The sequence below is a fragment of the Falco biarmicus genome, chromosome 8 (genome assembly GCF_023638135.1).
Source record: "Falco biarmicus isolate bFalBia1 chromosome 8, bFalBia1.pri, whole genome shotgun sequence".
NCBI lineage: Eukaryota > Metazoa > Chordata > Aves > Falconiformes > Falconidae > Falco > Falco biarmicus.
In genome coordinates, this window is record NC_079295.1 from 18,369,336 (window position 1) to 18,385,887 (window position 16,552).

A 16,552-nucleotide genomic window follows, 5' to 3' on the forward strand; every position below is an offset into this window, starting at 1 on the left:
TTTCCTCCTGCTTCTCAGAATACATTAAGCTTAATGAGAAGAAGTATTTCAAATATTGTTGCTAGCTTTTGCATGAAAAGGAGATGCATAGAATCATGGCTCATTCTCTCTCTTTTTTTTTTTTTTTTTTTCTTCTTCTTTCCCTTCTCTTCTTCCCCCTCCTAATTTAAGGAGAGGAATAAATTGGCTGATATTCCAATTATCTGTCCAGCTGGTGAGGATCTTGTTTCACAGGATACAGATCTGTCATCTTCAGCCAAAGAGGATAGTTTACAGACTGAATTCCTGGCAGAAGAAATACTCTCCGGAGATGAATATGAGTGTATATCACCTGATGATATCTCTTTGCCACCGCTTTCTGAGACTCCAGAATCCAACCTCATGCATTCTGAAACAGAGCTAGAAGAGCAGTGCTGTTGCAGTTCTCATAGTCTGCATGTTGGTTCCTATAGCTTGCAAATGCAGAAAACCACTAGTATTAAAAAAGTGATGGAAGTATCTGATCTCTTAACAAATTCTACTTGTGCTGGTGCTACAAATAATAGAATGGAGAGCTCATCAGATCACACTGAGAAGTTTTGTATCTCTTCGACGGATTCTGGTCCAAAAGTCAGAGCAGTATCTTCTTTGGCTTGTAGCTTACAAGGAATATCTGAAACTAGCACCGCTTCCTGCACTATAAATGCCAAACCAGTATACAGCATGATGAGTGAAGTGTGCAAAACACATTTGCAACACCTTGAACTTCATAAAAGCATGGCAGAAACACAAGAACAATTGCATGACTTGAATAACTGTACTAAAACCCAGGACAGGCTGCATGCTTTGCCTGATGCATTCTCAGGTTTCGTGTTTCAATCAGACGCCACCAGAAGCTGTCAGAAGCAGATGGTCACCCGAGAAGAGATTAAAAGTTCATCAGAAAAGAACAGCATGGCCAGCCTAACTGGACAGGCGCCTAACTTCTCCCAGTTTCTGTCTAACAAAACCGTCATGGAAGGTTCTCCGGTAACTTTGGAAGTAGAAGTAATGGGATTCCCAGAGCCTACACTGACATGGTGGGTAGCTTATAATGAGAAGTAGTAAATATACCTATTAGCAGGGCACCTTGAACCACTTATAACCAAATTAATTAATCTCTAGACTAGAATAAATGTCTTGTATTCTTTCCACTCCACACTTCTGCATGATTCCCACCTTCAAAATTGCTTTTGATAATTAACCTACTTGAAATAATCTCTCTGTACTTAATTTTACAAATAATGAGAGCATCAAACTACTGCAAGCATATCCAATGTTTTTTAAGCAAATATATCATATAGATTTTATCTTCCGGAATATGACATTCCACTTGTTCAGTAATTTCTTAAAACAAATGCACACTCCACATTTACCATAAGTAAACTCACCTGTGTCTTCTCAGTATCTTGGCACTGTATATGGACAGAAAGATGGGGGGTGTGTGTTAAAATATTTATATAGCCACTACATATAAATAGAGACACACATTTACATATATGTGAGAGTCAGTTGTTGAAAACTGGAGAGAGGTTACAGATTAAAAAAACCTCAGCCTAAATGTCTACACTAAGAGAACCACATTTATATTACATATTCGCCTGCACACTCTCTCTTTCTGAATTGCTGTATGTCTAATTAGACTGTTTTAAACTGTGTTTGTGAGAAATACAGGTGATGTAATATAAACATATTTTAAGATGACTTTTTAGAAGTTCCCTACCAAAGGGAATAGGGATTGAAAGAGGGGCAGAATTTGAAGATTTTGCCCTCTGTGGTGGCATATTTTCCTAAAATTTTATGCAGTTTGCCATTTTCCCACTTACTCTATTGGACTTTCACAATGGAGGCCTTTCTTATAATGTATTAAAAGTAGATATGCCTCTTACTGGAAATGTTTTGCTGATAAGATTATTATTACACACGTAAAGAATTAGGCAAACCAGGGTTTAGTAAGCCGAATTTTCTTCTGTGGCACTGGGGAAAAAAACCTGGACACTGCACTTTTGGTGCTTGCACAGTGTTGATACTGTGTTTGGTATCAATAAAGTTACTTTGTTCTAAATCCTGGTATTCTATGATTTGAGGAGTGTTGTTGGTGAAACAAGAGGTAACTTCAGTTTTATTTTAGCATAAGAAAGCACTAATTTAGCTCAAACGTATATATACTGTTGATATATGGTCTTTTAAAAATATATTTTAACTGAAAACAGTTTTGCAAGTTGGGCATTTATGAAAACATTTTAAAAATGGGGGGGTTGTAATTAAAAATACACTAATACCATGTATTTCTTTTACTGGTGTAGACACCCTGTTGGATATATGTGTGGAAAAGCATTTCTGTGTTTGAGTTAGGTTAAATGTAGCTTATGCTGAAACATCACAAGACAGGAAGAGCCAGAATTTTCTCTCACTTCCGATATGTAAATAAGGAGTCAATACCAATACATGGTGACAGATCTTAAGTGTTAGAATATGACACCAGTTCTCTGAAATAACTCCTCATGCATTGTCCTGTCTCATTTGATAATGTGAACTGAATAAATGTTAAGTGAGCTGGGGTGGAGGAACTGTTCTTTATACTGAAGACACAAGTTCAGAAAGTTTGTAGGTTGCTTATGCATCTGAAGACCCTATTCATGAGTTCAGTGTGGATTGACTCAACACCTTACTAGCAAAAATGCTTTGGCACCAAACTGAGGGCTCAGGCCTTTGTGCAACTCTCTCCAATACTGCAGTGAGATAACTGTGACTTGTCCATTGAAAACCATTTTTAGAACCTTATTTTCTAGTATTAAAAATGTATTATCAAGCAATTTGAATTTTTTAAATATTCATCCATATTTACGTATAACTTTGAAACTGAGGGATGAGATCACAGCAGTGAGCTCTATTGCTTGCTGGTGGTGTAGTGTCAGAATTTGCGAAGATCTACTTGGCATACAGTGATATAAATCTGACTTGAAAACTGACTCTCTGCTTCAGGTACAAGAAGGGCCAGAAACTGACTGCTGATGAGCACTTAAAGTTTTTACAAAAGGAGACAAAGCATACTTTGTTCATTCAGAAGGTGTGTGATAAAGATGCTGGCCTCTATGTTGTTCGAGCTAAAAATCTGAACGGCACTATCTCATCAAGTGCCATTCTCGACGTAAAAGGTAACAGGCCACCTATTACAAGAATAGACTGGATAATGCTGTGTGTCATCTATATTAGCATATCACTAATGTACTGGCTATTCACAAAATAAGTACAATATTGACTGCACTGGACTTAATCCTCACATGCCAAGACAACATTGAACTTTTCTTACACTGCATCTTTCACAATCTGTACCAAACCACTTTTATGTCACATGATATATTGCTTGTTTCTTTAATACCAGTATTATGTGCTTATTTTCCTTTCTCACAGTGATGTTGAGATAAAAAAGTTACAAAGATTCTATAATCTGAGGCAGAGTTTTGCTTTCTAAAAATAGTGACATTACAAAGTGTTGGGAGCAGTTTTAATTGTTATAGGTATTAAACGTCAAGATACACCCAGGTAGAGTGCACAGCTAAAGGTGTCTTTTATGATATGCCTTTTTTTCGGAGGGGGTGTGGAAGCTGTTGAAATTTTTTTAAACATTGCATGTGTCATTTCCAACTACGTTTTTCTCATATACTCTTCAAAAAATTTATTTGTAGGCTAAAGCTTTTTAGTAAAGAAATCGTACCATTCATGATTGCACTGGCATAGATCAGATTTAAATCCATCTCATGTCAGCAGATAGTCTTCACAAATGGAAGTTGCATTAGTTCCAATAGAGTTGTGATCTACGCTACAGATTTGACCAGAATCATCAGGATTTGTGTAAGTGGCACCTAGCATACAGTAGACCAAAACTCCCAAATGTTTACAAAATGAAGTATTCCAACATAGCAATCTGCTTGGGTAGATGCTTGTGATACTTTCTCTGCCTTCTTATAAAATTAAAGTTATAAATAGTCCTAATAATCCACTAAATTGCTAGTATAAGACAAGAAAAATAATAGTTTATGAAATGAGTATTTGTGCATGGTTAAAATGGTTAACACACTGATTTCAAACAGAATCAACCAAATTTGGCAAAAAGTGTATTTATACCAAAAAAAAAATATTATTTCAATCAAATAAAATTCTCCTGTAACTTCAAAGCAGTAAATCCGAACTAGAATTTTGTTCATCTACATATTGCATTTCATTCTTGACAAGGACCACCACAAATACATTTTTCATTAAAGTAGTAGTTTGCTTAAATATTTGGTAACATTCACGTAACTATACCCATGGAAGATTTCATTCGCATATCCTCAAATGTAACTTCATTCTTTAGCTCCAGTACTTGTATTTCTACAGCAAAAAAAAAAATTGACAAACAGCTACATTATTTTTTCCTGCATCTTTGGTTTGCAGCTTTCATATTACAGCTGCGTTGGTATGGAAAAATTATAGAGAGGAAATATTTACTTTCCCTTGCATAACTTGCCGAAATGAAGTAAGCCTGTTACTGTGTAGCATGCTATGAGCAGAATATGTATTGCAAATTGCCGGGGCTCAGTGAGATTGAAGACTCTCATTTAGGTATTTTGGCCCAGTTAACTACAGCTTTATTAAAATTCCTGTAACTTTGAAACAGGAGAAGCTCTCAAGGGAATATAATCTTGGAGCAATACAAGAGGGGGAAGGAGGAGGTGGTGAGCAGATGAGGGAACAAAGTAAATTCTAACTAAAATTGGAATTGCCCTTATGAACAAGTTTCTAAGTCCAGTTGTCTCCCAGAAATGTTCATTTGTAAGAATTCTCTCAGGTACAAAAAACCCTGAAGTGTACTTGCCATTTTACAATAAAGCTAATTTTAATAATTAGTATGATTTTGAATGCTTAAATTTTCATAAAATTCGATGTAGTGGTTTTGTGCCCTTATGACTTTATGATTATTATAAATATACAGCAAATAAACTAGGTGAGCAAGCTGACTTGCATAAGCAGTACATTAAGCAGTGTTGTGGTAAGCACAAAACAAAATGCCTCTCCTATAAGCTGTAAAGTTTTGTCTGCTGCAGAGCTGCCAGTGCTTGATAACTTTACCCTGTTTATAATACTAATTTTCTATTTGAAAATTGAGTCTTCTAGATGATGTCTGCCCTTCAATCCTTGTTTTCTAGTGAGAGTTGCCATCATTCAAAAATTAAAAGTAATCACGGATGTTCTTTTGACATGTTCTAAGTAACTTTATATGTTACTCAAGTAATTGTTTTCAGGCATTTTTTCCCTCAGCATTGAGGAGAAGTATTATGCATGCAGAAAACCCAAGAGTGAAAGCAGAGATGTTTTCTTTCCTCTTCTGCCTTGCCTTGCCAGAATTAGGCCTTTAAATTGAGCTTTAATTGTGGTAAGACTTGTGACAGTAAGTGTCATTGTAGTTCTACAGATGCTGGGCTGAAAGCTGCATCTCTGTTTCAGCTTGTGGATCCTTCATCTTGAAAACTACAGAAAGTTCAGTGCTAGAGTGATCATTGTTCTGTCTTTTTTATATAGCCAGTGTGTGAGTTCAGAGATATGCATTTGACCTTTTTAGTTGGAGGAGACCCATTCGCTGAGCAAAATAACACTGGGATGCGAGTCTCTGTCCAGAAAGCAGGCTAGAGCTAGGATTCCAGCCCTGCTTGGGAAAATTTGTCCCAATCTTATTTGTAGTTCTATCAAAGCAGGAGGAAAAGATGGGGACTTTTCATCATGTCATAGAGCAGGAATTGGAGGTAGCTTGGATTTAGACTTGTAGTTGGATCTGATTGCTTGCTGGCCGTTACAGAAAGACCACTAGCTGTTTATGATAATCAGTTCTACAAGTTAAAAAGGCAACAAACAGATGCAGAGCTACTGCATGAGTGTACAGAGATTATGGGAACAATTTTTTTCCTGCCGTACGTCCAGGCTCTTCAGGTGTTACAAGGGAGCAAGCATGCAGAACTTCTCCTGCATATGCATTTGCATTAAATCAGTTTCTGTTAACTTCGTTTAATAGGCTTTAGAACAAGTGGGAGAAATCTGTTAGTTGTTTTACCTGAGATTTGACAGCCAGAATACAAGGCCAGTTTACAAAATTGTTTGAGGTGCAGCTTTGAATCCAAATTGGATTTATTCCATTTTTTATTACTATCTGTAAGAAACCAGCCAGTGATGCAGCCTTTTATTGGAGTTTGGCTTGCATTCGCAGTTCCAAGCATAACATGGAGGACTGTCAGTCTTTCCTCTAAGAGGGAGGAGTTAAAGAGAAGCCTCAGACAGAGTAAATTTTATTCCAACATTTACAAATCTGTGCTGTGTACGCCTATGAACAAGCGTATTCTACCTTTGGTAAAGTTCTGAGTATGTATTATGCTGTGTATGTCTTACCAAGTATACTTATGTTTTAGCCCCTTAGCAGAAAAACATTTAAAATCAATACAGTGCTGATTATTTTTTTCTTCTGAATTATGGTTTAAATAGTTTGTGAAATGACCTTTGTTGCTAAAGTTTGTATTTTCCTTATCTATTTTTCTCCTTTTTCATCATATTTTGAAAGGACTATTGGTAGTTCATATACTGAACAAGGCATAAGAGTAGTTTATCTTAATGGACTTTTTCAAGGCATTGCTATTTGAGACTTGAGTTGGGATTACATGCTCCAGGAAGGCTTTCCAGGTGAGGAAGCTGTATGGACATGATGCCCCTGTTCACTGCTATGATATGGTGTTGAAACAGCACCCGTGCTCAATTTTATTGGCTGGAGAAGGATATTTCTAAGCCAAATCTATCTAGAAAGATGCTAAAGGAAAGCTGCCCTCTGCCTACAAAAATACAGAAGCAGAATGGTAATGAAATGCCAAACTTGGAGAGTTTAACGCTCATTTTCCAGACTGAACCATAAATGACTGTTCTAACTGACAAATTAGGTAACCCAGATTTCAACACAGCCTCACATAAAAAATTAGGTCAGGGGTGATCTTGTCCTCAACTATGCCAAGACAAAATTATTCCACTGGGCAAGGGTTGATTAATGCGGAGTTCTTTGTACACCCCAATTAAAATTATTATGGGTCTAAACCTTATATGGAAGATCCCAATGGATTACCTGGCACCCAGGGAACTCAGCTGACTTTCTAAGGAGTCTGTGCCTCAGTTTAGCTATTCAGTTCAAAAGCAGCTGAAGTGGCTTATGATTTGCTGCTGTGCCAATACATCCACTTCCATTTTTACTCAAACATTATCTGTGCAAAGTAAGCTTCCTACTACTTACTGGATTAAATCCTGGGATTGAGTTCCTACTTAAACATTAAATAAAATCTTTCAAGTTTGACTTGTGAGAAGAAAGTGAGATGCAAATGAATCCAACTTTCAAAATCTAAGTACACTATTACTTTCAAGAGCAGACAAGTTTGGCATTCATGCTATTACTATGTAACAGACACTGTGAAATAAGAAAAGGTCAAAACAAACACCTTGTCACTTTTGAGAGTGTTGTCATTTTTTCATAGTCAGATATTACAGTTATTAAATGCAAAAAGTTATAAATATAAGGCCAGAAATTGCCTTAGCACACCTGTAGATCTTAAATTGTTGAAGCATGTGATCCCTTTCTTTATTAAAACTTTCCTCTGAGAATTTGAACTTCTGCGTAAATTTTAGATTAACTAAACTTGATTTTGTGCGTATGGTATTGCATCCACTTTAAATCAGAAACAGTTTTAGATGCAATGTTTTTGATGGGTATGTGGATACCAGCCATGTTTTTAATTGCTGTAAGAAACAAGTCTAAAAAAAGGCAGCGAGATTAGAGATACCAGATACACAGCAGGATACTGAGTCTCCTGGATTTAATGCTTTGCTTTGCAAACAAAGGTGTAATCAATGCTGATTACTGCTGTGTTGGTAGACTGGTTTTAAATACCCTTTATTTAAGGACTGTAATGAATGCTCAGAAAAATTTTGCTGGAAAATTCCTGCTGTTTTCTGTTCAGATAATCTTAAAAGAAAGTGACAGGAATGTAGTCTCATGATACGTTAATATTTCTCTGAAAGAAAACCACACTCATTCTGTTTCAACAATAGTTTCAGTGTAATGCTTCCCCCCTTGACCCCCCCCTTTTTTTTTACAGTTCATGTTGTGATACTTCAATTTTTCCTTCTATTAACCATACTGTAGAAGCAAGTAATGAATCTATGTATTTTGTATTGTTCTGGTTCTACTTTCTTGTTTTACAGTGCCGAGATCCCTCGTCACAGTCACAGTTTGAACCTATAATTACTACAAGACCCCCAAATGTTTATATCTTCCCGATTGCTCTCTTAAAGCGCAGATCTAAATCTCAATCTCTTTGGCTTTACAACAAAAATATTATACTTAGGCATATTACTAATCTAACCACCCTTCCTCCTTCCCCATATGCAGACACCCATTAAGAAAGTGGTGGAGGTGTATTTACACAAGGTGTGTAAGTTTGGAGGAGAAAGGGATTAATTATTTTAATTTTTCAAAAGAAGCAGCCTGTCTGGGGGCCCATTTGTGAGTCAGTAGGCAAAGGGAGGATGAGGCATTCCTCTGGTTGGCTTTGGATCAGATGTGGCTGGAACTGCAATGGAGAAGGTGGCTTCCTCTCAAAAGACTGGTAAGGTATACCTGTTTCTGGACCTTCTTCTGGAGACTTGCTAGGGTAAGCTAGAAATTCTGTGTGTGTATATATTCTGTGGCTCAAAGGAGCTGTGTCTTTAAGAATTACTGCTCAGACTTCTTTAATGAGGCTACACCATGGTATTTGAGACTGGAGCCCTGGATTATGGATATTTCAGATCAATTGGGTCACAAAACCCACTTTGTATTGCTTAATAAAATTCCTTCTGACTCTTAGGAGCTTCACTGAGACAAAGTCTCTGAACAATAAAGTGCAGTGTCTTAAGTTAGAGCAATGCTGAGCGAATCCAAAGTCTCTGAGCAGCATGGTGTGAATCTCAGTCTACCCTACATCTTTTGAGAAGATCAGGGAGGTTGATAAACTCGCTAATACCACATTTCAAGACATCAGATTGAAAATGACATATCTAGAGTAAATAGATTAAGAATAACTGTGAAGCAAAGTAATAAGAAATGACTGCTGAAAACAATTTGGCTTGGTCTGGTACTTACTGGTATATGAGAGAGACTTGGGGCAGGGGTGAATGCTCTGTGATAAAGCCAGATGCAGGTGTTTTTTCCATCTGCAGACTGCTGAGGTTTCCTTTCTGGTTCCACAGTTTGCAGCAAAAATCTACTGGTTCCTACAAGTAACTCACATAATATTTAATATTTGACCAACTTCTTACCTGAAACCATCGGAGTGGGGATTTCAGTATCACTGACTACGTGAAATGTTTTTCACCACAATGCAGGAAAAAAGATCTGTTCCTTCTAACCTTTGTGGTCCATAGGATGTCCAGCCAAGAAATAATTTTTAAATGGCAAGTTGTCTTAGCTTATTCTGACAAGTCATGTTGATACAATGGGAAAACCATTGGTGAAATATAATCATCCATTGTATTTTGAAGGTTGCTGTCAGAAGAGGAACTCTCCTTTTGCAGCATATTTTGTTGCACTGTTGAGTTCTAACCTGTGTCTTTCACATTTCCCTTTGCTCTCTACAAACTGGTAATTTTAATTTTTATGTTCTGCTGACTTACTGATACAAAATCAAGATGTGGTCTGATCATTATCACCATTCCATTCAGATTATTATTATTTTCATTTTTTTTTAAATGACAAAAACCATCCTGGTATGAGATGCAGCCTGACTTCACAAGGTAATACAAACCACACAAGTATTTGAATCCAGCCAAAAAAATCATAAGGAGTGGCTGATGGCCACTTAACGTTTTCCACCAATACAAGCTAATCATGCATTGTTTGTGACTTACTGTCAGCCGCCTGCAAAGAAGAGCCAGGACTTGGTTTTTTCACTTGAAGTGAAGCTGTAGATCCCAAATGTCTGTGCTTCAGGTGCATGCAGTGCAATGGTGGTGACAGCTTGCATGTGCTAACTTTCAACAGTTAAGAACTGAGTTGTTTGAGCTGCTGGAATTGGCTAATGGAGACCTTAGCTTAGCAAGAGTATGAGAGAGTAAAACTCATATTTCTGCTTTCTGTTGTGGCCTCAGTCCTACAGTAAATGGGAAGTATGTAAAAGCAGCTAAGCTTGAAAGCTTGTTGCAAGTTAGAGCTCACCTAAGCAGTGGATTTATTAATACAGTGGGTGAAAACATCTGCATCACGATGCTGACAGTTCCACAGTTCCACATATTGGGCAAAAATAGCCATGGGCTCAATACATTTAGGTTTAGAAGTTGCTGGGCACTTTTGTGAGATACACTGATTTTTGTTTCACAATAGCATAAAGAAAAAAAAAATCATCCTAAATGAATGGAGTAGTGCTGGCATAGTTGAGAGCAGCTTCACGCTCTGTTATTTATCACACATTTCAGTAATTAGAAATTAGAAAATCAGAAATTAGAATTCTTAGAAATTTCCATTTCTAAGAAGGCTGGTGATTACTGTTAAATACTTTTGACACATGGTACAATTCATAGTAAAGAGGAACAAGACTTTCTTTATGTGATAGGAATGCGAAATGCTCATTTTTGTTGTAGTATATGCCTCTGTGTGTGCTTCCCTGTGTTAGCATCTTCTGCTTTGGATTCCCTGTGTCAAGAATACTTAGTCTGAGTTCTGAGGTTGTCATCTTTTTTGCTGTGGCCCTGGAGGTGGAATGTAAGTGGAACTTCAGGTAGTAAGTAATACAGTGATCCAGTAAATCCAGATTTACAGCTCATTAAGTTGTATGTCACATGAAGCAATGCTTTGATTCAGTGCAAACGGATGCTGATGTATTTGTATTAGCTAGGCCTTGTACTGGCTCAGGTGTCATCTGTCCTCCCGCAGCTGGCACGAAGCCAGCACAAACTGAATCTCACGTGCTCTGATTGTTGAAGTAGAAATGCAATTACTAGCCCATCCTTGATCTGAATCAGATTTGTACTGGATGATCTGATAGTACATCGTTTCAGTATTAATGATGGCCAAAATAATGATCTTGATCAAAGTGGTACAGAGGCCATATTCTGGCCCTCATCCTTGTTGCAAATATAGATAAATCTTTTTTTTTAATTTTTTCAATAACTTTTTTTGAGTAGAAGGATAGGGGGAAAAAAGTGAAGAAAGAGCATGACGTACATCAAGGCACTAAATGCAAAAGTTTGTTCTCTTGAATATGTCACTTTACGTTTGTGTGGAATATTTACTCTTCCACCTTTCTCTGAAACACAATCCACACAGACTTGCCTACTACCTACACAAAGGACATGATTCTTCAGTATTACCGTGGAACTAATATTACTGTACCGATGCATGAAATTCTTGGATGCTTAATATCCATGCATTTCAACAGACTTTATAGTATATAGATAAATTATGTCTGTCTACTAACTGTCTAGCAAACAAGTTATCCTGAGTTCCAGGCATCCATAAAGGTTCCTTGTCATGCAATGTGGTGAACTTTATAATTATGAGAGTGGATTTTTTTTTCAGTTGTTTTAGTTGTGTTTTTTTTAAATACAGTGAATAATTTTTTTCCAGTACAAGGAAAGCACCCACACTTCATACAAAAATTTGGACATACAACTCTACAAGAAGGAGAAGATTTAATCCTGCATTGCACTATACATGGAAATCCCAAACCACATGTCTGCTGGACAAAGGATGATAACCAAGTGGTATCTGGAGACATTAGTGTATGTTCTAATGTTCTTGAATATTTATTGAGAGCAAGGTATTTTGCTTTATGCTACTAATAATCCCCTATGTGCATTCTATTGTTTTACAGATTGAGAAATTAGGAGATACCTATTACCTTTTAAAAAGAAATGTGGTCCTTGCTGATACTGGGAAATATATCTGTGTTGCCAGCAATGAAATTGGAAAAGCACGCTGTTCTGCTTTCGTAACAGTGATAGGTGATTCATCCTGCCAGCTGCATTGCATGTTTTTTAGGCATGTTGTTGCCATATTAAAGGAGTACCTTGTTTCCACTAATGCACATTTTGTTTCAGAGAAAAATAAAACCCCAGAAATTTCTGCTGTAACTCAGGCTAAGTCAGAATGGGAAGATGGATACTTTTCAGAAGAAGTGACTGTCACCACAACTGAGCTAGTACAAGCCCATGACATACATTGTGTGCAAGATCAAAGGCCAGTGGCTAAACATCTCCCAGTAAGGTAATTTACAGCTTACTCTGTGCTGTGTCTTGTAACATTCCAAGTGCTATAAGTACCTTAATTTAGAAAGCACACATCACTCTTCCTAATCCTATGAATTTTTGCATAATGTAAATTAAATGCATGTATGACTATCTTTTACACTTAATTCTTCATCAGAAGATACGCAGTTCTGTTAGATGAAAAAAACCTTGTAATACAGTAGAAAATGCAATTTGTGCAATAAAGTATTTAGTGAAATATTTTTTTTTAAATCTAGGTATCTTAATCTAGATATTAAAGTAAGACTGAATAGCTCAAACATAGAAAGTATTCCAGAAGTTCAAACTGGTAGAACTACATGAACATGAAGTTTTAGTAACATTATATGTAAACAAAGTTTTCTAATAGGCAGGCATTTTATTTAGAAGAGTAAGTAGCAGTCCTAATAGCACAGGAACAGTCATTGTTTATTAACTGATTAAGGATGAAAAAACTTCCCACTGCAATTTCAGAAGACTAAATGAGAAACATGAAGTCAGTAGTCCTTGTGGTGACTTGTTGTGCAGGGTTAAATCTTGCCTCCTGCATTTAGGCTATGATAGCCTACTCAGATTTATGGTGCTAGAACTGCCTGTCTTTTGTTGAGTAATATATTTGGGCATGAGAGAGTTTTTATACCCTGTGACTGTTACAGATCTGGTTTACTATAAGTTCACCGTTTACTGGAAGACTCAGACAAGATGAGGCTATGTAGGGATGTAGGTGGGGTTTAGGAAGATGTTGTGGACATAAAAATAAGACTTGTCATCAAAAGTTTTCAATAGAAAATACCTGAACAATTCTATTGATAAAATCCATTACACAACTCTGAAATGGGGAAGACTGTTTTATGGTGAAAAGCTGGTTTCATGATGATACAGTAAAATAGCTTTCTTTCTAGAAAGTATGTGGAGCAATGTAATGGACTAGAGACTCCAGGAATCTCATGGCTTTAAAGAAGTGATTGTTAATGTGACCTGGGAAAGTGGTTGAGAATCTGTGGGATTGCTGTCAGGCTAGTCTTTCACAGTCTGCTCAAAATGTTTACACTAGTCACATAAAAATGTATTTGTTGCTTAAAAGTGTCTGAATATTTTCTGAACTTTTCATACATAGTGAATTCTATGGCAAAAACCCATAGAAAAAAAGAAAGAGCAGTGTTCTTTTGTCTTTATGTTCTTGAGGTTTGTCTGTCTAGATGTAGAACAACATGTAAAAGGGAAGGAAAATTATCATGTATGTTGATTCAAAAACTGTATTTAATCATAAACTGCCTGCACACTTTCCTTCATGTCCAGCTGATCAAGCATTGATCCCATATATTTTGTTCAGGTTTTTTCTGTATTGCTGTGAGATGACAGATATTCCAAAGCAAAAAAATCAAATGCAAGAAGACATTAGTTTTACTTAGGACAAGTAGAGAATTCAGTATGATTAAAACATATAGATCATACAGAAAGGTCAATTTTCTCCTCATTTTTCTCATCTCTTCTGCTCTTTATAACTAAAGTACCCTCTGGTTATTTGTTACTGTCAGTAAGATGAGTTTTAGGATGCTTTATGTTCTGTCTGGAATTACTCTTTATTTGATGTCTAATCTTACATTGTCTCAAGACTACAGAGAACAGTCTATGCCAACCACCACATTGTCGCTTACGAAAGGGGATGCTGCAGCTGCCACCATTAAAAATATTGGCAATATTAACTGACTGTTTTAATACAGGTTTAAAGAGAAACTGTGGCTTCAAGGAGTGTATCTTGAACTTGAGAGACTACAAGAGATTAACTTCAATGTGGTACGTGCTCCAGTTCTTCCACCTGCTGCAGAGGATCGGAAGATGGACTAATTGCGAGATGCCCAGTTGGCGAATGTGTTCATGTTGTTTGCTGTGTCCATTAGTAGGTATTGGCCATGGGTGAGAAGATGAATCTTTGAGTGCTGTTCAATTTATATGTAGGTTACAATTTATATTTTTTCTTTATAAATAAATCATTAATAAAATTCACTTGTGCACAGCATTTATTAGACAGTGACTTCTAATTTCTTGTAGTTTTGTTATGGTTTGTTTGACAAATCTAATAGAAGGTGATGATGGAAAAGAGAGATATTAGCCTTTAAAATTACAGATCTTGTTAGTGATTCATCAGTACCCACTGTTTTATTCTTGTACAAATTCCATCAACACCATCAATTCCATCAGCAGTTCTTCCCACTAGCTTATATAGAAAATTCAGACACAAACAAATGAGGGCTTAAAATGAGTTTGTAACTACAGAATTCTCCAGTTTACTAAATAACAGTGTTCATTACCTTATTTCTGACAGCTTTAGAGGTATTTTGAGGAGACATGGCATCAAAAGGAGTGGTTACTAATAATAGTAAATCCTGTCTAATGCATGCTTAGTACAAAGAATGTCTTCACGGAAGAGAGAGTTTCTTTAAGACAATGTGATGTTGCTTCTGCTTTCAGGCCTGGATTAGTGTGACAAAGCAGTCCATTTCCAGTTGATGCAAGTCATTACAGCCCATGTAATCCAAGGAGCAGACTATGTAGTGATATCCACGCTACTTTCAGAGCACATCCTTAGTTTACCTAAGGATTTCCCAATGATAGAACTCTTCAAGACCCACAGAACCCATTCAAGGTACAAAGAAAACCTGAACTGAAATAGAATCTTTTGGATTGTAGGGCAGTCATAGCAATATGATGAAATTTTTGTCTCCGTGTCTTGAATTCAGAGTCTAGGTGTCTTTTTCACTTCACTGCAAAGCTCCTTGCAGAGAAAGAGGAGGATTTTCATAGTGTCATCTATTTGCAGCATTGAAAAAAATAGTTCAGAAAAAGCTCCATTTGGGGTGGCTCTTTGACTGGCACAATAACCAACAGAACATCTAGTTAGACTTGGAAATAACTGTTCTTCAGCTTGCTCCTTCTGATTCAGATTTTCAAAGTCCTGCGTAGCAAATGATTCATGCTACTTAGACTTCAGTTTTAGTGCACCGCATATGGCTTGGCCACTACCACGGGTACATGTGTATTGTGCAACTGCCTATTGTGCAACATTTTGTCATTCTTTATAGACACATTGGTTAGGCCTACACTGGGTTTGTATTCCACAGCAATGCACTCTCACTTCTCACATAGAGCAGACAGGGGTTTAAGCCGTGCTGCATCTTTGGGCTGCATCCAGGTAGTTGTCATCTGTGCAAAACTGGAACTGAAATTGAGAGTTACTTAAATAATAATACCAAAACATTAAGCATTTGTCCCCAGCAAGGTGCAGGTTGGCTGGTAGAAACTTAAATTTATCTCTAAATTAAAGTAAATGCATAGAGAGGAAATGAGCTGAAAAAAAATGTCATGTACATGTCTTCACCTGATCACATAAGTCACTTGCTTGACATTATGGAAAAGTCAATGGCATCCTGCCCACAGAAGAGTCAGAAGGCTGTGTATATGTGCACATAAATATAGTAGCTGAGGACTGAGGTTCATGATCTGCTTATTTACCCTCTCACTCTCAGTTTTTTCCAAAATGGAACGGAAAAAATATCAAATATTTTGTGGACTCCATAAAATCACCTTTCTGCTGACTTTGTACATGTTGTTTAAATTTAAAGATTTCAGAGACAATGTCACAGAAAATGTTGTTTCTAACTGCAGTCACATTCATAGAACTGACAAAGTAAGTATCAGACAATCCCCCCCACCAAAGTAAAAAAATCTCTAAAATGTATGTTCTTGTATCAGCTGGAATCTGTAAGTATGGCATATAAGATTTTCTATTTAAAAATCCTTTCTGTAAAAATAGAAGTGTAGAATTCAATGCCTGCTGATCTTGATTCCTCAGCAAATTGAAGGCATTAGGGGTTCTTGCTTTTCCTCTTGATTGTCAACCTGTAAGAACAACTTGAACTTTAATATTTGAGGTGGGCTTTTTTTCCCTCTTGATTCACCAAACACAGCTTTACTTAAAAAAAAAAAAAAATACACAAATGTGTTAATGCTTTTCTAAATAATAGATGAAGCAAAACAGAAACCTGTATGTCTGTTCTTACTTATGGTTTTCTTACAAAATAGTTGAAAATGGTATTTATAAACAGATAAACAACAAAACCCAACAACAACCTTCTTTAGCCAATGAGGAACACAGCTGTTGTTCCATGTGTTCCCAGGGAATGGTTCCATTCTGAAATGTGGTGAGTAT

At 36.7% G+C, this 16,552-nt stretch overlaps 1 protein-coding gene across 2 annotated transcripts in view; it reads left to right on the forward strand.

The window, feature by feature from the left end:
* The window catches only part of CCDC141 (coiled-coil domain containing 141), a 97,724-nt gene extending 83,477 nt beyond the window's left edge, over nt 1-14,247 (forward strand). For both annotated transcript variants that reach the window (XM_056349453.1, XM_056349452.1), the window contains exons 24-29: nt 172-1,058; nt 3,004-3,176; nt 11,684-11,838; nt 11,931-12,060; nt 12,157-12,322; nt 14,067-14,247. In XM_056349453.1, the coding sequence (XP_056205428.1) occupies nt 172-1,058; nt 3,004-3,176; nt 11,684-11,838; nt 11,931-12,060; nt 12,157-12,322; nt 14,067-14,190 (1,635 nt within the window). In that variant the 3' untranslated portion in view covers nt 14,191-14,247. The remainder of the gene's footprint in view (nt 1-171; nt 1,059-3,003; nt 3,177-11,683; nt 11,839-11,930; nt 12,061-12,156; nt 12,323-14,066) is intronic.
* The last annotated feature ends 2,305 nt before the right edge of the window (nt 14,248-16,552 follow it).